Raw genomic sequence first — 26,128 nt, 5'->3', positions numbered from 1 at the left:
AGGAAAATGTGTTTTTCAACTTCTTTTGCTCCCCAAGCACAGTGCTCTGCACACAACAGGGGCTCAATATATGCTTTTGATATGCACACTGAGACTGATCTTCTCTATGACTCTCCAGAACATAGTTATTAGCACACAACAGCTCCTGGATGACTGTTTCTAAGATTTTCAGTGCCCCTTGCAGCCTGTAGGGGTGGAAAAGCATTTGGTAAGTGGGAAGTGCATTCTGACTGGCCCTTATCACACCCTCAACCTTTGCAGAGTCAAGACAACACTCTGAACTGAAAATAGACCCATCTGTAGTAATGTCCAACTTTCTCTCTTTCCCACCTCATTGCCCCCCCCCCCCCCTTTCCTATCCCGCCTGGATTATTGCATCAACCCCTTATTGACCTCTCAGCTTCCTGTCTCTCCCTACTCCAGTTCATACTTCACTCTGCTGCTTGGATCATTTTTCTACAAAAATGTTTAGGACATATCACCCTGCTCCTCAAAAAACTCCAGTCATTGCCCATTTGCCTCCACATCAAACAAAAACTCCTCAACAGAGACTTTAAAGCACTCCACCACCTTGCCCCTCCTCCCTCACCTGGCTTCTCTCCTTCTACAACCCAACCCACACACTTTGCTCCTCTAGTGCTAAATAATAATAATAATAATGTTGGTATTTGTTAAGCGCTTACTATGTGCCGAGCACTGTTCTAAGCGCTAGGGTAGACATAGGGGAATCAGGTTGTCCCACATGGGGCTCACAGTCTTAATCCCCATTTTACAGATGAGGTAACTGAGGCCCAGAGAAGTTAAGTGACTTGCCCACAGTCACACAGCTGACAAGTGGCCGAGCCAGGATTCGAACTCATGACCTCTGACTCCAAAGCCCGTGCTCTTTCCACTGAGCCACGCTGCTTCTCTAAACTTCTCACTGTGCCTCAGCCTCGCCTGTCTCGCCTTCAATCCCTAGCCCACATCCTGCCTCTATCCTGGAATACCCTCCCTTCTCAAATCGGACAATTACTCTCCCTCCACTTCAAAGCCTCACTGAAGGCACATCTCCTCCAAAAGGCCTTCCCAGACTAAGCCCCATTTTTCTGCAGCTCCCACTCCCTTCTGTGTTGCCCTGACTTGCTCCCTTTGCTCTTCGCCTCCCCCTAGCCCCATAGCGCTTATGTATGTAACTGTAATTTTATTCTATATATTTGTATTGATGTCTGTCTCTCCCCATCTAGACTTTAAGCTCATTGTGGGCAGGGAATGTGACAGTTTACTGTTGTATTGAACTCTCCCAAGCACACTGTACAGTGCTCTGCACACAGTAAACCCTCAATAAATATGACTGAAGGAATCCTTCTTCTTTGTCTGTGTCCTTTTCCCTCTCTCTGCCTTTCCCTCTCTGGCTCTGCACAGCCCTGGCTGTCTTTGTCTTTTCTTTCTCAGCCTCTCTCACCAAAGGACCCAATCCTTGGACAACTCTGAGTTCACAAAATGCTGGCTACCTTACCTACAAGCCATAGGGAGACAGGAGAACTGGATTCTAATCCCAGCATTGCCCCTTGCCTGTTTTGACCTTGGGCAAATCATTTAGCTTCTCTGGGTCTCAGTTTCCTCATCTATAAAATGGGGATACCGGTTCACTCTCCCCATTAGACTGTGAGCTCTGTGTGGGACAGGGACTGTGTCTAATCTGATTGTACCTACCTATCACAGTGTTTAGCACTTAGTAAGTGTTTAATGAATACCATACTTACTATTAAATAGTCAAGTGAGAAGGCAGGATCCCCTACAGTGAGGTCCTGGAATACAGTTAATCAGTATCAAGGCGATATTCAATGTCACACAGTTTTACTGGGTAGGAGAAATGAAGAAAATGGATGATAGGCTATACAAGCAACTTTCCTATGACAGAGAACTGAAATGGAGCACACACAAGTCTAGAAAGCAGAACAAGTGCTTTAAAGATAATGCAGGCTGATTTTAAAACAGCGATAGGTGCTATAAAGGGACAAACACTCTTTATGGTCCACAATGTGGAACAGATTGAAGGTCACATAATTCTTTTCACACACATTTCCATGCATCAAAATTGATTGTTCTCACCAATCAAGGGCATTTACTGAGCACTTACTAGGTGCAGACCACTGTTCTAAGCACTTGGGAGAGTACAATTCAACAGACTTAGCAGACACGTTCCTTGCCTGTAACAAGTTTACAGTCTAGAGGGGAAGACAGATATTAATATGAATAATTTATAATATAGAATTTAAATAGATATGCGCAAATGTGTTATGGTGTTGGAGGTGGAGCAAATATCAGATGCCCAAAGGTCACAAATCCAAGTGCCTAGGCGACTCAGAAGGGAGAGTGAGCTGGCGAAAAGAGGGTTTAATTGTGGAAGGTCCCTTGGTAGGGGTGTGACCTTAATAATACTTTGAAGGGGGAGAGTGTGGTGGTCTGATATATATGGAGGGGGAGGGAGTTCCAGGCTAGGGGGAGGGAGTGGGAAAGGGGTTGGTGGCGAGAGAGATGACGTCGGGGCACTCCATCGAGAATGACATCATCTAATAAGAAGGACAGCTACATATTTATTTAATTGTAATTATTTTGGCAGTGACCTGAAATTTTTTTTTTTCATTTGTCACCAGTTTTAGGTTTAAGTTCGCTAACAGTGAGTCGAGTGTCAAATTTTCTCATTATCAAAACTGATGGTTGTCCTGACCAACTGAGCATGGCTTTATGACCTTTGAAAGGGGGTTTTTTCCTTGCATTTTTGGTTTTGAAGGCTAGTTGTAGGGAAAATCCAGTTCTTCAAGGATTCTTCAGAAATCTTGAAAATAGTCAAGTTTTTCTGTCTATGCTAAGCAGCCACTGGGCTAAGTCATTTCTCTATATTAACACAGAAAACACTGAGCTGTAGAAGAGTCGGCAGAAATTTTGGTCCAAAACAAAACAAAGACAGCAAAAAGGGAAAGAAAAAACATCTATCTAGATGATAAAAAAAAAAAGAGTGAGGCATCAAATACTGGATCTTCACTGTAATCTCCACTACTGATTTACTAAACCAATATGTATTTATTGATCTGTGAATGCTTCCAAGGCATTTTGCTTGACTTTGGGAGCTTACCTTTTAAGGAACAGACAATGTAGGGGGTCTTTTTATTGTTCATTATGCCACCTGATCTTATGTTATGTCAATGACCCAGGGAGTCTAATGGCCAGGCCTGCACCCCCTGTACAAACGGATAGCTGAGTCGTCTCAATAATGATTATTATCCAGCCCAATTCTCCTTTCTACCCAGGGGAAGAGAGGGCTGCCCATACATTTAGAGGGACAGGGAACATATCCACGTTGTATCATACTCTCCCAAGCACTCAGTACAGTGCTCTGCACTCAGTAAGCACTCTGTAAATACTAGTGATTGATGGAGGGACACCTCTGCAAAATAAGAGTGTGTGAGGGGAGGCAATCAGAGGGCATCCAGCTCAAGTACGCTAAATAAATGGTCTTTAGCTGGATGCACAGTAGTGCTCCGCACAAAGTAAGCATTCAATAAATACTACTGAATGAGTGCATCCTCGAGAGAGCAAACGCCACCCGGGAATGTGGTCCAGGATGGGGTGGCTGCTGGCTGCTGGCAGTGACTCTCCCATCATTGAGGCCAAGGCTGGTTGGTCCAAACCCCTCTGGCTCCTTATGAACCAAATGCAAAGGGTCATTTCGGTGGGGACAGGGAACGGGCTTGCCAGTTCTGCGGTACTTTACCAAGTGCTTAGTACACTGCTTGGCACTCAAATACCACTGATGACGATGATGGGGATTAAGATAAGCAAAGGCACTGGGCCTGGCCTCCAGGCCTCTGTTCTACAGTGGAAGCACAAGAACAGAGAAAAGGGAAAGGGGCCAAAGGAACTTTGCTCTCCCCTACATGACTCCTGAAGAAGCAATATTACCCTCTCAAAAGCCTGGGACAATGGAGCTGGCTCATTTTAGGTATAATACATGGCTGAAGGGAGTGGATTCTTTGCTGGCGATGAAAGGTTTGCAGCAGCAGATTGGAGCAGGAGAATTAGCAGTAAAAGTGACTTTAAGTAATCAGTGAAACTAAAACTTGGTGACAAGTGTTCCTGTGTAAGGGGGTGCTAATGAGACATTTAACATGTAACTGGAACTTGAATTACACTGCATTCTGTGGATTATACCAGCCAGAAGGATAATACATCAAGTTAGTTTTTCAATGGCAAGTTAGGGAATGGACTAATACAGTAGTTTAAATATAAATCCAGGAACGTGATGGGAAAGAGCCATTATAAATAGTATCGCTACAAAACCGTGATAGCAGGCCAACCGAGCCTGGTCATCGGAATAGACTTTCAAATATCAATTTAAATACTGATATTGCTGGTCCCTTAAGCAAAAAGTTGCAGTTCTAATTCTAGTTGAGGAGGCAGAGGGTATTGAATAGGAGGAACTGCAACAAATGAGGGAATTGTAAAAACAGTGTCAAAGTCAATTGTTACCTCAGCAACTGGGGCATCTTCACAGGACTAGCTAAATAGGATCTGAGAATTCATTACACCAGGGTCTCAACCAGAGTTTTGTCATAACCACATTTTAAAGTACATATTATGATCCTGTTGGCTGCTGCTCAAACTGCCATAATTAACCTGAGAAATAAAAATGTATAATAATGTTAAATAGCTTGACTGTATATAGTACTTTACTTTCCCGGAAGATTTTCTCATCACCTTCCTCCTTTTGTTTTCCCAACATACTTAAGAGGGAGAGAAGGTGCCTTTTACTACCCTATTTCACAGATGAGAACCCTGAGGCACAGACAAGTTCAAAACCTCAACTCACAAAAATTGGCTTTAAATATGAATGATGCATTTGTATGCATCATGGACATGGACATTCAAAAATCTCCCCCCCTTCCCCACTCTCTCCTTCCCCAACATACTGCTGGGTTAAAAGCATTTGCTTTCCTACGTACACATTTTCAGAACTTTCTCAACATCTACGTTGCTGGTGACTTGACAGTTACGTGGGGAAAGTCGGGTCCCTAGCTGCATACCAGTAAATGAGGCCCACGGGTTTCCTTGCTAAAGGAGCTGGTTGGTTTCCTGTGCCAGGAAGGATACCCCAACACTGATGGGAAGAGGAGGGGGAGGGGTTTTTCTCTCAGAGTCATCGTCCTCATTGAAATTGGGGGCTGATTCAGCGCTGGAAACCCCGAAGTCTGAGTGCCACAGCTGGAACCACGACAGGAAGTAGTGTGGTTTGATGCTGGAGGGAAGAGTTTCCTCCCTCTGAAACACTTTCTAGGCTAAATAGGTGTGAATGGGCTTTCATTCATCCCATTTCTTCCCCCCAGAGAGGCTGGAAATTTCAAACCTGTGTAACCTTGGGCAAATCTCTTAACTTCCCTGTGTATCAGACTCCTCATTGGTCAATCAATCAATTGTATTTATTGAGCACTTACTGTCTACCCAGCACTGTAATAAGCACTTGGGAGACTACAATATAAAAGAGTTAGTAAACATGTTCCCTGCCCACAAACTCAGAGTCTAGATGGGGCGGGGGGGAGAGGGAAGATGTTAATATAAATGAATAGATTATGGATTCGTACATAAGGGCTGTGGGGCTGAGGGAGGAGTGAATAAAGGCTGCAAATCCAAGGGTAAGGAGAAGAGGAAATGAAGGCCTAGTCAGGGAAGGCCTCTTGGAGAAGATGTGCTTTCAGTAAGGCTTTGAAGGTGGTGCAGAGTGATCGTATGTCAGATGTGAAGAGAGAGGGCATACCCAGGCCAGAGGCAGGACCTGGAAGAGAGGTCAGTAGCAGATAGACGAGATCGAGATATAGTGAGTACACTGGCATTAAAAAAGCAAAGTGTGCAGGCTGTGTTGTGGTAGGAGAGTAGCGAGGTGAGGTAGGAGGGGGCAAGGTGATTGAGTGCTTTAAAGCCTATGGTAAAAAGCTTTTGTTTGTTGCGAAGGTGGATGGGCAACCACTGGAGGTCCTTGACGAGTGGAGAAACGTAAATTAAATGTTTTTCTAGAAAAATGATCCGGGCAGCAGAGTGAATATGCACTGCAAAGGGAAAAAAGAGGAGACGGGGAGGTCAGCTATCAGGTAGGAGGCTGATATGGCAATCAAGGTGGGCCAGAATGAATGTTTGGATTAACGTGGTAGCAGCTTGGATGGAGAGGAAAGGCCAGGTATTAGTGATGTTGTGAAGGTTGAACCGACAGGATTTAGTGATGGATTGAATACATGGATTGAATTGAGAGAGGAGTCGAGAATAATGCTAAGGTTATGGGCTTGGGAGACAGGAAGAATGGTGGTGCTGTCTACAGTGAGGAAAGACAGGGGAAGGAAAGGGTTTGGGTGGGAAGATAAGGAGTACTGGTTTTGACATGTTAAATGATGTCCAAGTCAAGATGTCCTGAAGCTGGGAGGAAATCTGAGACTGCAGAAAAGGATAGAGATCAGGGCTGGAGATTTAAAAGGGAGACGTAAATTGGAGATTAAATCCTACTCCCTCCTACTTGGACCGTGAGCCCCATGTGGGGCAGGAACTGTGTCCAGCCTGATAATCTTATAACTAGCCCAGTGCTTAGCACATAGTAAGTGCTTAACAAGTACCATGGCTATTATTATTAGTTATTAATGAACAAGCTTCCGTTTATGATGAATACAAGTGTGTTTCCCTAGTATTAGAAGATAACGCTATTGACAGAGGGAATGGAGGTGCAACTTGGTGCAACTGATGATGCATTCTATACTGTGTATATGTGAAAATGGTCCTTGCTTCCCTATGCCATTACAATGTTTGGTCTGCTCTCTCTGTTTATGTAGATGTCATTTCAGTTCACCGGTCAGCTTCTCCTTGGGGAACCCGCTATCATCCATTCTCTTCACATGTCCCACACAGTGATGCAGCACTGCAATCAACGTTACTTCAATGCTAGTGTATTAATTGGGTTCTAAGGCTTTACTATTGGTGATCCTGTCTTAGGAATTCCGTGCAGACGGGAGCAACGTCAACCATCTTCTGAACGTGCCTCCCACCAACTAAGAAGCCTAGAGAACCATCCTTTCCTTTCTTTTTCTTCACGGTATTTGTTAAGCGCTTACTATGTGCCAGGCACTCTACTAAGTGCTGGGATAGATACGAGATCATGAGGTTGGTCACAGTCCCTGTCCCACTTAGGGCTCACAGTCTTAATCCCCATTTTACAGATGAGGTCACTGAGGCACAGATAAGTTAAATGACTTGTTCAAAGTCACACAGCAGACAAGCAGAAGAGCTGAGATTAGAACTGAAGCCCTTCTGAGTTCCAGACCTGCGCTCTACCCACCAGGCCACACTGTTTCAACACATCCACCGCTCCAACTTTTGAGAAAAGTATTATGCCATCAAAAGCTTATAAAAGCACCTGGGTCTTAACATATTCATGCAAAAACTGTAAGCAAGGGTGACACGATGCTCAGACCTCCGCCTGGGCTTTTTCTCAATGTATGGGACCCTGAAGAAGGAGCACACCACCATATTCTCCAACTTTACAAAGGAAGGTGAGAGACCTGACTGCACCAGGGTTTCTCACAGCTCTCCATGAAGACGAAGTCCTAGGCAAAGACTCTTTGGAAAGATTACTGAAGAATACTATACCCTCCCTGCGTTATAATGTAACTTTAGACCAAAATGCAATCCAGTAGATGTGGTCCTTGCAACATGATAGATTCAGAAGCGCAGCAAGCAACTTCTCTACTGTATTCACAGATCTTCCAAAACTGTTTCATACCATCAACTAAGCCAGGCTCTGGTAACTAACTAAGCAAGTTTAGCTACCCAGGATTGGTCATCTTTTTACCACAGTATAGTCAGTAGAAACAAAGTAGCAATCAAGAGAAGCACATCTTCTCCTCCTCTCTCGCCCCGCTCCGGTCTATTCTTCACTCCGCTGCCCGGCTCATCTTCCTGCAGAAACGATCTGGGCATGTCACTCCCCTTCTTAAACAACTCCAGTGGTTGTCTATCGACCTCCGCTCCAAACAAAAACTCCTCACTCTAGGCTTCAAGGCTCTCCATCACCTTGCCCCTTCCTACCTCTCCTCCCTTCTCTCTTTCTACCGCCCACCCCGCACGCTCCGCTCCTCTGCCGCCCACCTCCTCGCCGTCCCTCGGTCTCGCCTATCCCGCCGTCGACCCCTGGGTCACGTCCTCCCGCGGTCCTGGAACGCCCTCCCTCCTCACCTCCGCCAAACCGATTCTCTTTCCCTCTTCAAAACCCTACTTAAAAATCACCTCCTCCAAGAGGCGTTCCCAGACTGAGCTCCTCGTCCCCCTCTACTCCCTCTGCCATCCCCCCTTTACCTCTCCGCAGCTAAAGCCTCATTTTCCCCTTTTCCCTCTGCTCCTCCACCTCTCCCTTCCCATCCCCACAGCACTGTACTTGTCCGCTCAACTGTATATATTTTCGTACCTATTTATTTTGTTAATGAATTGTACATCGCCTTGATTCTATTTAGTTGCCATTGTTTTTACGAGATGTTCTTCCCCTTGACGCTGTTTAGTGCCATTGTTCTTGTCTGTTCGTCTCCCCCGATTAGACTGTAAGCCCGTCAAACGGCAGGGACCGTCTCTATCTGTTGCCGACTTGTTCATCCCAAGCGCTTAGTACAGTGCTCTGCACATAGTAAGCGCTCAATAAATACTATTGAATGAATGAATGAATGAAAGTAGAAGGTGTTCTAGCCAATCCTTTTTTCACCACTGAAGTAAACTGTTAAAGCAAATTATGATAAGCCCAGAGCAAAATCATTATCCAAATATGGCTATAAAAGGATGATTACGCTTTGGGGGTGCATACACAAGACCACCCACAGATAATCGTAAATTACTTTACAGATGTACCACTATGGGCTGAAAATAAACTTGAAGAAAACACAGGCTATATGCCAACCAACTCTAGGGAAAGCCTTCTACACACAACCAAAGATTTATTTGGCAGCCCAAATTTACTGTTTTGCCTGAAATCTGCTATGAGACAGAACACTAGCCAATGATGCCTAGACAAATTGGAAAACTTTAAACAAGGGCTGAATGTTTTTTAAGAGATTGATGGGCAGACTTTAGTAGTCGTAATAGTTGTAACTGCACTTACTAAGCACTTACTGTGTGCAGAGCACTGTTCTAAGTGCTGGGAGAGAATTCCCAGGTGGAAATTAGACATTGTGCTTGTAGCTTAGGGGGGCCTCACAATCTAAGAATAATAATGATGGTATTTGTTAAGCGCTTAATATGTGCCAAGCACTGTTCTAAGAGTACAAATGGGGAGAACGGACTAGAAAGAGACACATCCGGAATGATGGAACAATAAGACACAGTGGTGACAACGGGCATCAGTCATATGTACAGAGCCACAGTGGTGTCTAATTTCCCATAGAATACATAAAAGCAGGAGGGGAGCTGATTCATGTATTTTCACTTTTTTCAAACTAATAAGACTACAGGAACTATACTGTTTGCTAGGAAACTGAAACAGTAGAGAAGGAAGGGGAGAATGGTTTACTCAAAACAAAGTCATAGCTCAGAGAGACTGGACCCTTTTTAGTGCAGAAACGATGTCAGCATGGCCACAGTTCCTGGTGAACGAGGATGTTCCAGAGGGAGTGGTTTAGATCAAGCTTTCCTTTTTGTGCTTAGTTTGCAACGAAGTCATTTCCTTTCTGTTCTCATTTCTGGTTCCCCATGGAGGTTGGCTCCACCCTGCAGCCTGCACTTTGGTTGCAGGGAGAGAGTAGTTTGAGCTCCTCAGAAAGAGCCTGGCCTTTTTTGGACTAGGGGCAGCCTGGCTGGTGATTACTCGGGCCTCTGTTTTCTGGTGTCGGCAAGGCTGGGAGCAGGGCTTGGAGAAGCCCACAACATATCAACCTAGAGTCATGGCCCTTCCTTTCATGCAAACTTTCAGAAGTTCAGCAATCTTGGGCAGTTGTTAATTATAGTAAATCAGTAGTCCATTACGCCTTGGGAAATGGCAGAAACTCTTTTTTCACTACAGACTTCAGGAATAGTTTTGCATCATCCACCAATGATACAATTAGATTTACGGACACCAGTTGGTCACATTGAGACATATCCTGGTCCAGGCAAAATTGGTTCCTGCATCATCATCCTGATGACGATGATTGAAGGAGTCTTGTACCCGGAAGAACCATCAAGCTTAAGACTGTGAACTGTGAGCTTGACAGGTACTGTGTCCAGCCCAATTATCTTGTATCTACTCCAGCACCTAGTACAGTGCCTGGCACATAGTAAGCCCTTAACAAACACCATTAAAAAATAAAAATTAAGATGAAGCAGAATAAAAATTGGGCTAACAAGAACAGGGAAATTCCAAAATTTCCTGGAGTAGGAATTGGTGGTCAGGAGCCATGAGGAGTAATCTCAACCATTACCCTGCCCTAGGAAGGAGAGGGATTTAGCAATGACTGTGAGAGGACCTGTGGAAGGTCTGCATTAGCATATTCACAATCAACATCTAGTTGCATTTACATGGCTACAGAATCGATTCTTTGCTTTGGAAACAGTAATGGTTTCCCACCACTAGAGGAAGAAACAAAATTGTTTCCTCTAACAGGCTGCTCCCAGCCTGGTTGCAGATTCACTGGGAGGTCTGCTCCCTTCAGCGAGAGCCCCCTAAGGGTATTTGGAATTAGCGGCTCTATTTAATAACCTGTGTCCCTTGGGCATGGTACAAAACGCTCTGCACATAGAAAGCTCCCAATAAATATGACTCATTGATTCTTGCTCCTGCTGAAACTGTGTGCCCTTTGTGGAACAGGGATTGTATCAGGATTATCTTGTATCTACCCCAGCACTTAGCACAGTGCTAGTCATGTAGTAAGAGTTAAGAAATAGCACAGTTGTTTTGATCATTATGCTCCAGATTTGGGACTTAAGCAGGGAAATGATTAAGAGCCTGATGTGAAGGCTGGCTAGCTAGGGAAATGGAAAGTGAGAAAAAGACACACAGAGAGAGAGAGAGAGAGAGAGAGAGAGAGAGAGAGAGAGACACTGACCATCACCATCTTTTATTATCAAGACTCCAGAGTGAACAGGGGAAGAGCATGAGCTAACCTGGAGGATGGCTGAGCTCTGCCAGGATGTGAGGGGTTTCCAGCAGGTACTCGGGAATATTTTAAATCTACTTTAGTTTTTGGCCTGTTGTGCTGTTGGGAGGCCTCATGTGCACCTGGAATGGGAATCGGCAATCCAGAGAGTTCTGGGGATGATCTGTCCCGACAGAAGACCCAGAATGGAGATGAGCCTGGGCCCTGTGCTTGTACCCCCTTCATCTTGGGAGGGAAGGTGATGACGGCCTGGTTAGAGCCTCATCTAGGCAAGCAGCTGGTGAGGGGGTCAGCCCGGGACACGGTCATAAAGTTCACAGAGCAGTGCAGCAGGGGGCATATCTTCTCATGGTCCTTCAGCACTTCACTCAAGTGTTTCAGCTCCTCTGTCAATTTCCCAATTTCTCTCCTCAGGGAGGTGTTTTCTTGCTCTAGGCCCTCGTACTCCTGGAGGGGAAAACAGTAGGGGATGGATGAAGTTCACACCATCGGCAGCAAGTCCTTCTGGAACACCCGGGCCCTGGTTTCACCTCTCCCCCTCCACAGAGGACTGGCAAGAGGAAATGCAGCAGGAAAGAGGTCAGTTAGACATATGGAGGAACTTCCTGACTCAGGGATAACAAACAACCCGACGGGGCATCAAGGGAAGCTTTGGAGTCTCCACCTGTGGAGATCATTTTAGACAGGACAGATGAGCCTCTAGCCTGGCTGGCTTGGGCGTTTATCAGCCTGGAGGGCAACGGGAGACTTTATGAGGCTTTCCAGTTGAATGATTCGCCACTCATTAAGAGTCAGGTGCTGCTCTTTGGGATGGAGAATTTATATATCAGAATGGCCATGCTGAAAGGCACCTCTAGGCCATTCGGTGCCTCTCTCTGTGTCCAGGCCACTGCACCTAGACCATCCAACACAGGAGCCCCTGTGGGACACTAGGATTTCTCCTGGGGCCTGAGTGGGCTAGTCCTGCTCCTGGCTTAATACAACTCTCCTTGATGAACAAATGGCTGGCTTTTACTTTCACTGGGATGTGATTCAGCCTCCTTAGGGGCCAGAGTGGTTTTCTGTATTAACACACAGGAGGTTGCCGGGTGCCCCACAAGGAACACACTGACTCAATATGAAATTATCCCTTACCACATTTCCCAATTTGAAAACCCCCTAAGCAGACTAAGGTTAATACACTAGGTTCTGCCATTTAAATGGTCTTTCATACCTTCAAAAACGGGTGTGAAGATTGAGGAGACCTCGTAAAGCGAATGGCTTGGGACTGTGGTGAGTTGTTCTGGGAGTGAAATGGGTCTGGCTTTTTTCAGAGCATCGTGAGAGATGGTTTGCCACACAATGAATGAATTGCTGTTCCCTTTTTTTTTTTTCCATCATATCGGTTAAGCGCTTAACAGGTGCCAGCCACTGTGCTAAGCGCTGGTGTAGTAGATACTACCTAATTGGGTTGGATACAGTCCATGTCCCACATGGGGACTCACAGTATTAATCTCCATTTTACAGATAGGATAACTGAAGCAAAGATAAATTAAAGTGACTTGTCCAAGGTCACACAGCACTGTGTAGGTCCTCTCCTCCATTATGATCAGGGTGAGAAAGCACAGGCCAGCATTGCTGTGGGAGGGATCAGTTTGCTCAAGAGAAGAACTTCCTCACAGTGAGGGCTGTGAGCTTCAAGAGGGAAGGGTCCAGGCAGACACCATTTTATCAGAAGCCGGGGTGGCCCGGGAGACTTCTAATCCTACGATTCTCTGATGAGGATTTACCTGATACAAATCAGTGGTTTAACATCACTGAGGGTTGTAGGCCTCATGACTCAGATGCACTCAAGTCTGGTTAAAATATAAATCATGAGGAACAGGTTATGACCCAATGCAGACAAGAGGGAGGGTTCCAAGAGCAGTTGAGAGGATCCCACGGCCATGGGGACTAGCTCCATCTTTGGTCCTTTAGAGGGCAGCCTGAAAGAATGCTCCTAAATGGGGATGAAGCACAGCTGTATAATAGTAAAGGTATTTACTGAGCATCCATTGGGTGCAATGCAGTGGTACTAAGCGATTGGGACAGTACAACAGAAGCATGAGACCGTGCTTCCTGCCCACAAAGAATTTATATACAGTTGCCAGGCAAGTGACACAAGTATTCAGGGAGTTCACAAATTCTTCTGTGACACCTTTAGAGAATTCACAAACCACAGCAGGGCCTGCCTTCCTCATTTGGAGAAACTCTAAAGCAAACCAACCACCCTTTCTGAGGAGTTTCAAGGACTGTGAGAGAATGACTTATCTGATAGGAGATAGCTTTACTGAATGCCTTAGATATTTATCCTGGACTAAGTCCCCAAAGTGACATCACAGCATCACAGATCTTAGGGCTAGAAGGGAACTTGACAGTCCATCAAGGGAATCTGGTCCATCCCCTTGACTGCATATAAATTATTCTAGGCAGAAGGCTGTTCAACCTTTCCTTAAATTCTCTATATCTAACTTAAATCCCTTGTACTGCATCTACTGAAAACAAAAGGAGGAGAAACAGGCTCAAACAAACTGTGGCCCAAGACTTTTAAGGTAGAGAATAAGGGCATCCATTTGCCAAAGGTAAGCGAAAAATTTGCCCTGGTAAGTGGAAAGTTGGGCATCAAAGCACCTTTCCTTCTTCAATGGGAGAGTAGGGGATTGACTAACCAGTCAATAGTGGCCCATGTATGTACACTGGTTCATATATGCACTTAAATTTGCATAAAATATAAATGTGTTCACATGTCCACAACCCAGTTGGGGGAAGCAAGTGCGTTGAGTGGAGGATTGTGGTGCAGATCAGTCGGGGAAGGTCTGAAAATGATTCAAGATGTGTTTTTATTCCCTCCCTTTCCACTTAGCCTGTAAACCTCATGAGGGCTGAGACAACCTTCTCCATGTTTTGTAAGCTCCTCTACAGCCTGCTATGGTGCCACAGCACCCAACCAAATTGTGCTGCTTCACTCGTGGAAGACGTGGCACCCAAGAGGAGGGGTATTCCTGACCCTCCCCACCTCCCTGCCCCCCTGGGCCCCCAACCCCCAAACACCTGCCAAGCATCAAGACCCCTCAGGTGTGGACTCACCTCGTGGAGTTTGTCTGCTTTCTGTGTCTGTTTCTTCCGACTCCTCTGAGCTGCTACTCTGTTTTTCTCTCTCCTTCTGACTTTTCTATCATCATCCTCAGGACTCTAATAATAGTAAAAATAATGACTTGTTAAGCACTTCCTACATGCCAAAGACTGTACTAAATTTATTCATTCATTCAATATTTATTGAACGCTTACTGTGTGCAGAGCACTGTATTAAGCACTTGGAAAGTACAATTCAGCAATAGAGACAATCCCTGCCCTCACCGGGCTTACAGTCAACAAGGGGGGAGACAGACATCAAAACAAGTAAACAGACATCAAATAAATTAATGGAATTATAGATATATACACCTAAGTGCTGTGGGGCAGAGGCCAGGGGGCTGGTGGGGGGGGAGAGGAAAGGGAGGCAGTTGAGGTGAGGTGGAAGGGATGGGGAGCTGAGGAAAAGGGGGGGCTTAGTCTGGGAAGGCCTCTTGGAAGAGGTGAGCCTTCAGTAGGGCTTTGAAGGGGGGAAGAGTGATCGTTTGGCAGATTTGAGGAGGGAGGGAGTTCCAGGCCAGTGGTAGGACATGGGCCAGGGGTTGATGGCGGGACAGGCAAGATCGAGGTATAGTGAGAAGCTTAGCACCAGAGGAGTGGAGTTCACGGGCTGGGATTTAGAAGGGAGGTGAGGTAAGACGGGGCAAGGTGATGGAGAGCTTTGAAGCCAGTAGTGAGGAGTTGTTTACTAAATAGTAGGGTGGAAACCAAAAGTCAGGTTGGACCCAGTCCCTGTCCCATATGAGATTCACGGTCTGTGAGGACAGAGAACAGGTATTGAATCCCTGTTTTTCAGAGAAGGAAAAGGGGGATAGAGAAATTAAGTGATTTGCCCAAGGCTATCCACCAGGCAAGAAGCAGAGTTGGGATTAGAACCCAAAAAAGGCCATTTCAAATGCATTAATCCAGGTTACAAGAGAGAATGTGAAAAAAATATGTAAACCCCTACCATACTGTAAACTCCTTGTGGGCAGGGATCATTTCTACCAACTCTATCGTATCATACCCGCCCAAGCACTTAGTATATCGCCCCGTGCACAGTAAACGCTCAATAAATACTATTGATTGATAATCCTCAGAGCATAGAATAGAGATTATTTAGGGTCTATGGCAGATAAGAATTCTTGAACTCCCATTACCTATACATCCTGTCTTCAAACTCTCCAACCAGCTGCTAAAATGGAATTGGATATGGGGACACTTTCGATCATATTTATTGAGTGCTTTCTGTGTGCAGTGCACTGTACTATTTGAGAGAGTACAGTATAACTGAGTTGGTAGACACGTTCTCTGCCCACAGAGAGCTTACAATCTAGAGGGGATACAGACAATCAATTGCATTTATTGAGTGTTTATTGTGTGCAGAGCACTGTACTGAACACTTATGTACCGATAGAAACCTAAGTGCCATGGGGCTGAGGGAGGGATAAATAGAGTGCAAATCCAAGGGCAAAGGCTACAGTACAGAAGGGAGTGAGAGAAGAGGAATTTTGTTCCCCAAGTGGTAAAGGGGCAATGCAGGATAAAGAGTCTCTCAGGAAATGTTTACAGTAGGAAAATGTCCAAAGCACCCAAAGATGGATTGAGGGCTAAAAGGGGCATGCTTCATGAGGATTACTCAATGGTTGCCCCTTAGACCGAGAAGATAAAGGAATTATCATCAGACTCTAGCAAATACTGTTGGCCTGGTGGAGGGATGGAAAGAGGAAAGAATTATTTTCCTGGGTAGCAAGGTAGAGAGCCTAGAAGGCACTCAGAAAAAGTTGCTGCCCTGGAGGGGCTCACCTTCAAAGGGGACATGGCACGTATTTGACCCACATAATACATACATTATATCTGCATGTACGATGTGATTCGGTTGTTGCAAATTCACAGAAGGCTTGTTTTTAAGGCTAGCTATTCATTTCGGGTTTGTTCGGCAAATATATCCCAACGATGACACATTGTGGGAGCGATGGTTTTACCCAACCACATGAGCATTAGAAGGCAAGACCTTGGTTGGGTAATGGCAGGGAGGGTGAGGGGGCAGGGTCCTGGGAGGTGGAAGCGCTGGACTCGTGCAGCTCGCATATTCGGACGGATGAATTTGAGTTTCCCCTCACGGCGCCATGGGCATTTGGTCAGAAACCCGACTCCCAGAGGGGCCGTGAGGATGCCCAGAATGGGGGAGATGGGGAGAAATGGTGCCGAGAAAGGATACCACGGTCACTGCGAGGCTAGCCGGGGCCAGAGAGGGGGCAGGAGGTGCTTATTATCCCCGAGGGATTCCCCCCACCGGACGCCTGTCCCTCTCCACCCTTTCACAGCCTGGATGGTCTCCTCCGAGGGAGATGAGATGTGAAAGGGGAAGCGGCTGGGGGTGGGGGTCCCGGGATGGAGGGCTCCCTCTCTGATCATCCCACTGCCCAGACTCACCCTCCCACCTGAATGCGGAGTGCAGAGGGGTGGACAGAGGGGCAGGGACAGGGGCTGGGGCAGGGACAGGAACAGGGCAGGGGCTGGGACAGGGACATGGACTGAGACAAGGGTAGGGCAGGAGCTGGGGCACTGGTTGGGGCAGGGACAGTGGCTGGGGCAGGGACTGGGACAGGAGTAGGGCAGGAGCTAGGGCACGGGTTGGGGCAAGGACAGGGGCTGGGGCAGGGACAGGGACTGGGGCAGGGACAGGAACAGGGACAGGGCAGGAGCTGGGGCACGGGTTGGGGCAGAGACAGGGGTAGGGCAGGAGTTGGGGCACGGGCTGGGGCAGGGACAGGGGCAGGGACAGGGACAGAGCAGGAGCTGGGGCACGGGCTGGGGCAGGAACAGGGGCTGGGCATAGAGCTTGGCCGGGTTGGGAGCTGGGGCTGGGACGGGTTTAGGAGGGAGCGGGTTGGAAGCGGGGGTCGGGCGCGGGGGAGGACCTCGACCCCTCGTCCCGATTCAGGGGCTGCGGGCGCGGAGCCCCCACCGCCGGGGCTGCCCGTGTACCCGGGCCGTCCAGCCCCCGGCCTCCCGGCCCCCTCGGCCCTCGCCCTCCTCCCGGCCGGTACCTGGGGCGGCTGCGGCGGCTGCTGGTTCCCGAGGGCAGCGGCGCTGGTCCGCAGGACGCCGCCGGTGGCCGGGAGCCCTTGCGACATGCCCGGAGCTCCGCTGCCCCCGGACCGCCCCCTCTGCCCCCGCCTCCCCCCTCCGACCGGGGAGGAGGAGGAGGAGGACGAGGACGAGGAGGACGAGGAGGACGAGGAGGAAGAAGAGGAGGAGGAGCCGCCGCGCCCCTGCCCCTGCCCCTGCCCCTTCCTCCGTCCCCCGCCGGCCGCTGTGGCCCCAGGAGCGGCCGGTCCTCGGCCTCGGCTCCTCCCTCCGGCGACGCTCCCCGGGCCCGGGCCACCCCTGGGGAACGAGGCCAGACCCCCCCGGGGATTCCCAGGCCCACCGGGGGTGACTCTGGACCACGAAGGGGAGGTTTGGGGGGTTTTTCCTTTGTTTAGATCCCATCGCCGGGGCCGACTTTTTCGCCCCAAGAGAAGGGGCGAGAAAGAGAGCGGGGCTTTTAGGGGAAGAACAGGAGCGATGGCTGGGGGAAGGATGGGCCAGGCAGGCTGACTTCAAAGAGTGAAAAGGTCAGAAGAGATCCCAGAGCGGCCGAGTCATCCCGTCCAAGGGCTTGCCGCATCACACTTTTTGATCAACCTAGCAGCCTCCTCGCCGGGTCTCCCTGCCTCCAACCTATGCTCCACGCGGCTGCTCGGAGCATCACCTCGAAGTTGCATTCGACTCACAGACACCTCCGCTGGCTAGCCGTCACCTCCCTCCACTGGCTAGCCGTCACCTCCTTCCATTGGCTAGCCGTCACCTCCCTCCACTGGCTATCCATCTCCCTCCAAATCAAGCAGAAAGCACCTTACCATCAGTTTTCAAGGCTCTCCTCAGCTTCCACCACTTTATCTTCTCTTCACTTCTCACCAGCCAGCATTCGTCACTCCTCTTCAGTTCACCTGACTGTACCGTTATCTGGATGCTATCCTCTCACTTGTCCTTTTTTTTCCTAAGCCTCTAACTTCTTCCCCAAAAACCTACTAGACCACAACTCTTCGCATCTACAAAGTCCTCCTAAAATTCCACCTCCAAGAAGCCTTCCCCAATACATTCGTGACATCCCAATCACACCAACCCAACATCTGATGCATATTATTCGTATTCTCAGTACTCATATGCATTTGTCTATTTTTATTTATTTGCACATTGAATCATTTAGCCATTTCACCCTAACAACACTGCACTTCTCCCTCCTGCTTTTGCTATTCATAAATAATTTCCATCTGCTCCTCCATTAAATTGTCCACTCTTTGGGGGTGTGGGATATGTGTTTTGCCACTGTTGTGCTCCTCTAAAAATCTAGTACAGTGCTTAGGACTCAGTAGGCACTCAGTAAATACCCCTGACTGAGTGTTCTGAAGTCTTTTCAGTCCTACTGCAAAGTTAACTCTTTTTAGCTCTGCTTGGAATCTCTCAGGTGAGAGGCTGGGAGTCCAGCCCAGAAAGTTCATTATCATCAAAAATGTATTCATTAAATGCCCTCTGAGTGCAAAGCACTGCGTTAAGCATTTGCAAGAGTTCATTAGAAGAAAATCCCCCAAATCACTTCCCTCTAGGAGAACACATCCTAATGGAGTTGACAGACAAACCAAAATGATTTACAAACAGTAGGAGCCGGAAGAACAAGAATGGTCCACGCTAGTCTAGACACTTGTCACAGCTCAGCTTGACTACCCCATCAGCCAGCCTGACTACCCCATCAGCTCTCCCCCTACTAATCTCTCCCCTCACCAATCCATGACTTCGCCATGCTGCCCGGATCATTTTCTGAAAAGAACATGCTGCCCACTCCTCTTCACTCTTCAAAAACCTTTAACAGTTACTTATTCTTCTCCACCTGAAATGGAAACTTCTGACCATTGGCTTTAAAGCACTTAATCAGTTCTTCCCCACTACCTATCCACTCTTCTCCCCACTACACCCCAGCTCACACTATTTATTCCACACAGGTCAACCTACTCATTGGGTCTCTCCCACTTCCACTCTCCCACTTCCGAACCTGTGCTCATGAAGCCCATTTGAAATCTCACCTTTCTCAGTGTCTCTCTCCTCCCCAGTTTGCACTATGCAGGAATGATTTTGGTTTTAACAAGAACTTCCTGGTTTTAAGTATTTAATAATAATAGTAAGCACTTAGAGTGAACAAAGCACTGTACTAAGCGCTGGGAAAGAATCTTCAGATGGGAATTGGACATAGCTCACCTGTCTGGACACTGGAATTGATTATCAAAGGAGAAGGTGCATTCTTCTTCTCTGAAGGTCCTGAGTTCTAATCCCCACTCTTCTACTTGCTTGCTGTGTGACCTTGGGTAAGTCCCTTTACTTCTCTGTGCTTCAGCTACCCATCTGTAAAATGGGGATAAACTGAGCCCCATGTGGGACAGGGACTGAGTTCAATCAGTTTGTATCTATCCCAGTGCTTCATACAGTACCTGGCACCTAGTCAGTGGTGAACAAATACCATAAAAAAGGCTCTAAAAGTAAGGTAGATAATTATTTGTCCAAGATGGTTGAAGTACTGTCCAATCTGGAGGCAAAGGGCTGTATTTGATGAACTTTCAAAATCCTCTCAACATCCTCTCTCAGTCTTTTCTTGATGCCTCTTGGATTTACACTTGACCTACACCCCACCTTCAGTCCCACAACACTTACGTACACATCCTTATTCTTTGCCACTTTCCCTATAGGTAATTTATTTTAACATCTGTCTCTCCCTCTAAATTGTAGGCTCCTTGAGGGCTTTACAGTATTATATTCTCCCAAATGCTTGGTACAGTATTCTGCCCACAATAAGCACTCAATAAGTACCATCAACTGATTGAAAATCATTGCTTTAAACAGTTAAATAACCACTCAGGAAGAAACCAACATTTTTATTCACATTTCTCCTCAGAAAGTAATTCCTGTTCCTCCTGAATGGCCTGCCTTCACTTCCTCTCCACCAACTCTCTTCTAAATCCCATGAAATCTGGTTTCATTCCCCATTTCTCTACTGATATCCTACTCATAGGAAGTCCCAATGACTTCTTTAGGCTAAATCTACGACATTGCAATCCTTCTTGATTTCTCAACCTTTTTGACACTGGTTACTCCTCCTCCTAGAAAATTTTCCCAGGTTTGGTTTTACTGGCATGGTAATCTGGTTCTCTTCTTACCTTGTTGACCACTCCTTTTCAATCATCTTTGCCAAGTACTAATAGTCGTAATGGTATTTTTAAGGCCCATTGGGTGCAATGCATTGTACTAAATGATTGAAAAAGTACAAAAGAAGCACGGGGCACTTTCCCTGACCACAAGGAGCTTAAACTTTAACAAGGGAGACAGACATAAAAATATTTATTGAGTGGGCAGAAAAAATACTTGAATGTACAACTGAATATATACATGAGTGCTAAGGATAAGAAAAAAATAAACACAGAAGTGCTAGTGTAGGCTGTTGGATTGACAGCTTGGGGTGTTGGGAGTTTATTGGGAAAGGCTTCTTGGAGGAGGTGGGATTTTTAGGAAGGCTTTGAACATGGGGAGAGTGTATTTGTCAAATTTAGGTGGCAGAGGGAGACTTGGGATCAAGACCTGGCTCTGTACTGCTTCATTGCATGACCTTAAAAGTCATTTTAATTCTCTGCATCTCAGTCTCCCATATGTAAGGCAGTGAGAAGAATCCCTGCCCCTCCCTACCTACAAGAATGTGTTAGGGATAAAATTAGGTAATAGATGTGAATGTGCTCCAAATTCTTAGGAAGAGGGTGCTGTGAATGTGAGAAACCATGAGTTCTTAGAAACAAAAAGCAATAACGAAATCCAAGATGTTGCTATAATTTAGGCAATACATTTATGGACATAAAGTGGAAGTTGTTTCGGCCTGGGTCACCTCTGAAGGCCCTTTTTTGTTTTCTAATGGTATTTGTTAAGCATTATTATGTGTTGGGCACTGTACTAAGCACTGATTAGCTCAGAGATGGCTCCCTGATGGCAATTGGCTGGGTGTATTAGGCTGGGTGCACAAGGTGGGGGTGCAGGGAAAAGGGGGAGGGGAGGAGCAATGGAGGAAAAGAGGCTGATCAGGGTGAAGCTTTCAGGGCAGGCGGCATGGAGAAAAGAACAGCAGATTTGACCCCTGGGGAGAGAGTTCACATGTAGTGAGAGCAGGGGCGGGAAATGTGGCCAGCACAGGGAAAATGATGGGGAAAGAGACCCCCACAGGCTGCTAGCTTGGGGTGAAGTCCTTCTTTCCCCCACCCCCACAGCTTTGGGAGCTGGACTCCCAAACTCACTGATCCCATACCTCCGACAAAACCTGAAAGCTTCCAAGCAGAGGGAATGTTTCCAAGTCAGGCTGAAAAAATTCCAAATTGCATCATTTCTGGCCCATTAGCTCTTTGAAGCTTGTCCACCTGCCCCTCCCAACCCCCATTCTCCTCATTCTGAGTCCTGCCCTCAAAATGAAAAGTTGGCTTCTGTGGGGCCAGAGTTCCTCCTGGGACAGTGCCTGGGAAAGAAGGAGGTTCGGGGATGAGGGCAAGGGTAGGGACACCAGGGCAGAGCCTGGCCTTAATGAAATAACACAAAGATGAACAAAGTAGCAACTATCTACTCTTCCTGAATGATCCAAAGCTTTAGGTTAACAACTCCAAAACCAACTCCTTTAAGATCTGAAAAGCTACAAATAACTTTAGGGATGATTTTTCCTAGGGTCATATCCAGGTATAAGAAGCCACACGTAAGACCCTCTAATATAGATTCTATCTTGGGGCCCAGCCCAGTCTTATGGGGGTCCAGACCCAACCCAGCTTGAGCCTGCCCCAGGATTAAGAGCCTGAACTCAACTGGAAGCAAGAATGATGGCCTTCAGAACAGGACTTCATTTCCGGGACAGAACAGGGGTACCCAAACGGCCCTGTTGGCTCCTAAAATTTAAGTCCTTTTCCCAGGGAAGGAGGAGACGTTCCCACAGACACACAGAGTCAAGGGAAGAGTGGATGGTGGCAAAGGCCACCAGAAACCATTCCTGGAGAAAAGTGTAACTGGAGGACACTGGTCTAGACGGTTGCTTTGTGAAAGTGGGGATTAGTATTGATTTTTGAAAAATTAATCATTTTGGTCTGCAAAGTACAGAAGTGAGGAGTAATTCAGGTAACATGACGGCAGTTCAAGAGAAGCCACTATTTGTCAGATCTTGTAAAACCAATAGTTCTTGAATCTGGCTGCCAGCAGAGAAATGGCAGCAAACTTTACAGGCCTGCAATTCCAGGAAACTTCTACTATTTTATCATAGCTCCCAAACCAGTCAAAACAGCATGCAAGCAAGCTTTTCTGCACAAGCTACTAAAGCATCAGTTACTCCAGAGCCTCTCAGCCAAAAGGAGCCTAACTGCTTCAAGAGGAGGCAAAGGGCTCCTTCTCATGCTGGACAATCATCTTCTGACCAAGGGTCACACTGAAGGCAAACCCATCCTGTTGGTGGTCAGGAGATGTCAGAGGGCTGGGGAGGTGGGAGATAGGGAGGGACACTACAGGGAATAGTTGTCTTTGAAGTAGAGATGCTTCACTGGCAGGTCTCCCTCCAAGGAACTAAAATTCCAGCTGGCTAATTTCCTTTCCACCATTTCAAGTACAACCAAAAACCTCCAGTTGTTGTCCAATCACACCCACATCAAACAGAAACTCCTTACCACAGGCTTTAAAGCAGTCAATCACCTTGCCCCCTCCTACCTTAACTTCCGGATTTCTTACTACAACTCAGCCCACACAGTTCACTCCTCTAATGCCAACCTACTCACTGTACCTCAACCTCATTGATCTCACTGCTGACCTCTCACCCACATACTGCTTCTGTCCTGGAATGCCTTCCCTCTTCTTATCTGACAGACGATCACTCTCCCCCACTTTCAAACTCTCAATGAAAGCACATCTCTTCTCGGAGGCCTTCCTCAACTAAGCCCTCATTTCCTCTTCTCCCATTCCCTTCTGCGTCATCTCTGCATTTGGCTTTGCACCTTTTATTCAGCCCTCCCTCAGCCCCACAACACTTATGCACATCTCCAGAATTTATTTATTTATATTGTTTGTATCGCCCTCTGGACTGCAAGCTTGTTGGGCAGGGAACATGTGTAACTATTCTGTTACATTGTACTATCCCTAGCGCTTAGTACAGTACATTGTATACAAAAGTACGATTGACTGAACTAACTCTCAATGACTCAGTTTACGGATGACAGAGAAAGGATGGATTACCGACAATTCACACAGATAGTCCACAAACTTCAGTTTCACATTCCTCTCCCCAAATATTTTGCCAGAGTGGCTAATAAGCAGTCAGATGAACAGATTTGAGTTTCCCCTCCTCTTTTGTTCCCACCCCCTTCTAAGGAGGGGAGAACCAGCAGTGAAATGTCCAAAGGTGGGAAGTAGGAGAAAGCAGCAGGAAAGAGCAGCAGAAAACACCCAATCTGAAAAAGTCTAACAAAGTGGAAAAAAAAGGTATTAAAAATAACAGTAATTGTTAAGTGTTTACTGTGGGCCAAGGACTGAATTAAGCATTGAGTTAGATTCAGTAAAATCATGTCAGATACAGTCCCTGTCTCAAATGGGGCTAACAGTCTAAGGGGACAGGAGAACATGTACTGAATCCCCATTTTAAAGATGTGGAAACTGCAGCTCGAAGTGACTTGCCCAAGGTCACACAGTAGGCAGGTGACAGAGCTGGGATTAGAACCCTAGTGCTCCTTCTACTAGGCCGTACTGTTTCTCAAGAGATAGCCAGAGATGACGGAATTCTTTGAAGGCAGGGATCGTGACTATGAAAATCATTGTACTCCCCCAGGGGTTTAGTATGGCACTCTGCACACAGTAGTCATCCTATAAATTATGTTAACTGATTGAAATGTTCTTCACTGTCAAATGTCAGAGGCTCATAACCGCAGCACCCACTCTAGATTTGCAAAAAAGAAAAAAAAAAAAGAAGCACATGAAACTAAACCACACATTGCCCAGTTAACCACTTAGTCAAAGGCAGAAAGCAAAACTGCTGTCCATAGAACTCTGCCCATGTTGCAGACCAACTGAAAAAATCAAGCCAAAGCAGTATTTCTCCTACTCTAGTCTGCTTTATGTAGTCAACTCTGGCTTTATGGGACACCACGTAAGGCAGGGGTAGAGAAGTCCAATGAGCATCCAAAAATGTCCTTTTACCCAATAGAACTGATGGATTCAGCTCTTTCCCCACCAAACCTTTTACCGGAGATTTTCAAGAGGAGTCCAACTGAATGCTATGTTCCAATGTCTTTCCCTTCCCCTTCCCTTATTCTCTGTTGGAAGAGGAACTAGTGGATAGTGCAGTAACCAAAAGGCCAGCAGCAATCCAGAGGTGGAGAAACAGAGGGCCTGAACACCCCAGAGATGACCAATTTATCAGTAGTCGCGGTAGTAATTGAGTGCCCACTGGGGACATTATCCTGGACAAAGCGCCAACATCAGCGAGTACCTCCAATTGGGCATTAAAAATTGCCCTTTGGCTGTAGGGCAGGATTGCTGATGGCGAGATTGCATCACCAAGTTTGAGTGTCATACTGACCTCTTTCTTGCATATCTGAACTCCATGCCTATGAAAATACAACACTGCACCTTTTCCTGGTCCCTTCTCATCTGGGTAAGCATTGCTCAGATAAAACAGAAGCTTGTCCTACTGCCAGCAGAACTTGTACTTGGGTTGTTTTTGGCAGGAGTGGGGACAGTTGGTACTGAGCCGTCCACACTCTCTCACCTAGTTATTCATTCATTCATTCAACTGTATTTATTGAGAATTTACTATTCATTCAATAGTATTTATTGAGCGCTTACTATGTGCAGATCACTGTACTAAGCGCTTGGGATGAACAAGTCGGCAACAGATAGAGACAGTCCCTGCCGTTTGACGGGCTTACAGTCTAATCGGGGGAGATGGACAGACAAGAACAATGGCAATAAATAGAGTCAAGGGGAAGAACATCTCGTAAAAACAATGGCAACTAAATAGAATCAAGGCGATGTACAATTCATTAACAAAATAAATAGGGTAATGGAAATATATACAGTTGAAAATATATACTATGAAAATATATACTATGTGTAGAGCACTGAACTAAGTGCTGGGGAGGGTGTAACAAACAGACACATTCCCTGCCCACAACGAGCTTACAGTCTGGGGCGGGGGGAGGAAGGGGATGCAGACATCTATACAAATAAATAAATTACAGGTATGTACATAAGTGCTATGGGGCTGGGAGACAGGAAAGGGAGCAAGTAAGGATGACGCAGAAGGGAGTGGGAGAAGAAGAAAAGGGGGCTTCATCATAGAAGGTCTCTTAGAGGAGATGTGCCTTCAATAAGGCTTTGAAGTGGGGGATGTGACCAGTGGCATGCACTGCACGATGGCTGGCAGGGCAAACAGGTGCCACCTGTGTCATGGGACAGAATTCTTCTGAGACCTCAATAGCAGCAGACACCTCTGTGCCCTCAACCCATTTTTGGAAGCCACCATTCAGTATGGCACTCAGAGTGGCTTAAGAAGAGTCGGGGGAAATCTTTTCCACTTTCTTGCAAAAACAAGAGGGAAAGCAAAGACAAGAAATTAAAGACAAATGTAAGGACAACAACAGTCACCCTTTACCCAGTTAGACAGAGTGGTCCCAGAAAACGGCAGGAACATCAGGAATGAACATGTGCCCATCCCCAGAGTCTCCTTTTCTCTGTGAGGCCCGGGGAAGATCACATAAAAAAAAGAGAAATGGCTT

At 46.7% G+C, this 26,128-nt stretch overlaps 2 protein-coding genes across 2 annotated transcripts in view; both read right to left on the bottom strand.

Annotated features, from left to right (window-relative positions):
* Positions 1-11,074: 11,074 nt before the first annotated feature.
* Positions 11,075-17,422, bottom strand: BATF3 (basic leucine zipper ATF-like transcription factor 3). The gene is made up of 3 exons (XM_029047385.1): positions 17,312-17,422; positions 14,235-14,339; positions 11,075-11,576 (listed from the first exon to the last, which is right to left on the bottom strand). Exons 1-3 carry the CDS (start codon positions 17,396-17,398, stop codon positions 11,391-11,393), a joined length of 378 nt encoding a protein of 125 aa, XP_028903218.1. The 5' UTR covers positions 17,399-17,422; the 3' UTR covers positions 11,075-11,390.
* Positions 14,252-26,128, bottom strand: part of NSL1 (NSL1 component of MIS12 kinetochore complex) — a 36,778-nt gene continuing 24,901 nt past the window's right edge. The window contains exon 7 of the mRNA XM_029047384.1: positions 14,252-14,339. Within this exon, the coding sequence (XP_028903217.1) occupies positions 14,332-14,339 (8 nt within the window). The 3' untranslated portion in view covers positions 14,252-14,331. The remainder of the gene's footprint in view (positions 14,340-26,128) is intronic.

The sequence above is a fragment of the Ornithorhynchus anatinus genome, chromosome 19 (genome assembly GCF_004115215.2).
Source record: "Ornithorhynchus anatinus isolate Pmale09 chromosome 19, mOrnAna1.pri.v4, whole genome shotgun sequence".
Lineage (NCBI taxonomy): Eukaryota > Metazoa > Chordata > Mammalia > Monotremata > Ornithorhynchidae > Ornithorhynchus > Ornithorhynchus anatinus.
The sequence above is the reverse complement of the archived record's forward strand: the minus strand, read 5'-3'. Positions and strand labels throughout refer to the sequence as shown.

Bases quoted from the DNA above. Each gene is read 5' to 3' on its own strand.
- BATF3 (XM_029047385.1), bottom strand. From the start codon at position 17,398: ATGTCGCAAGGGCTCCCGGCCACCGGCGGCGTCCTGCGGACCAGCGCC. The intron at 14,340-17,311 runs GTACCGGCCGGG...TACTATTATTAG, and splicing joins AGCCGCCGCAGCCGCCCCAG to AGTCCTGAGGATGATGATAG. The intron at 11,577-14,234 runs GTGAGTCCACAC...TTTCCCCTCCAG, and splicing joins AAGCAGACAAACTCCACGAG to GAGTACGAGGGCCTAGAGCA.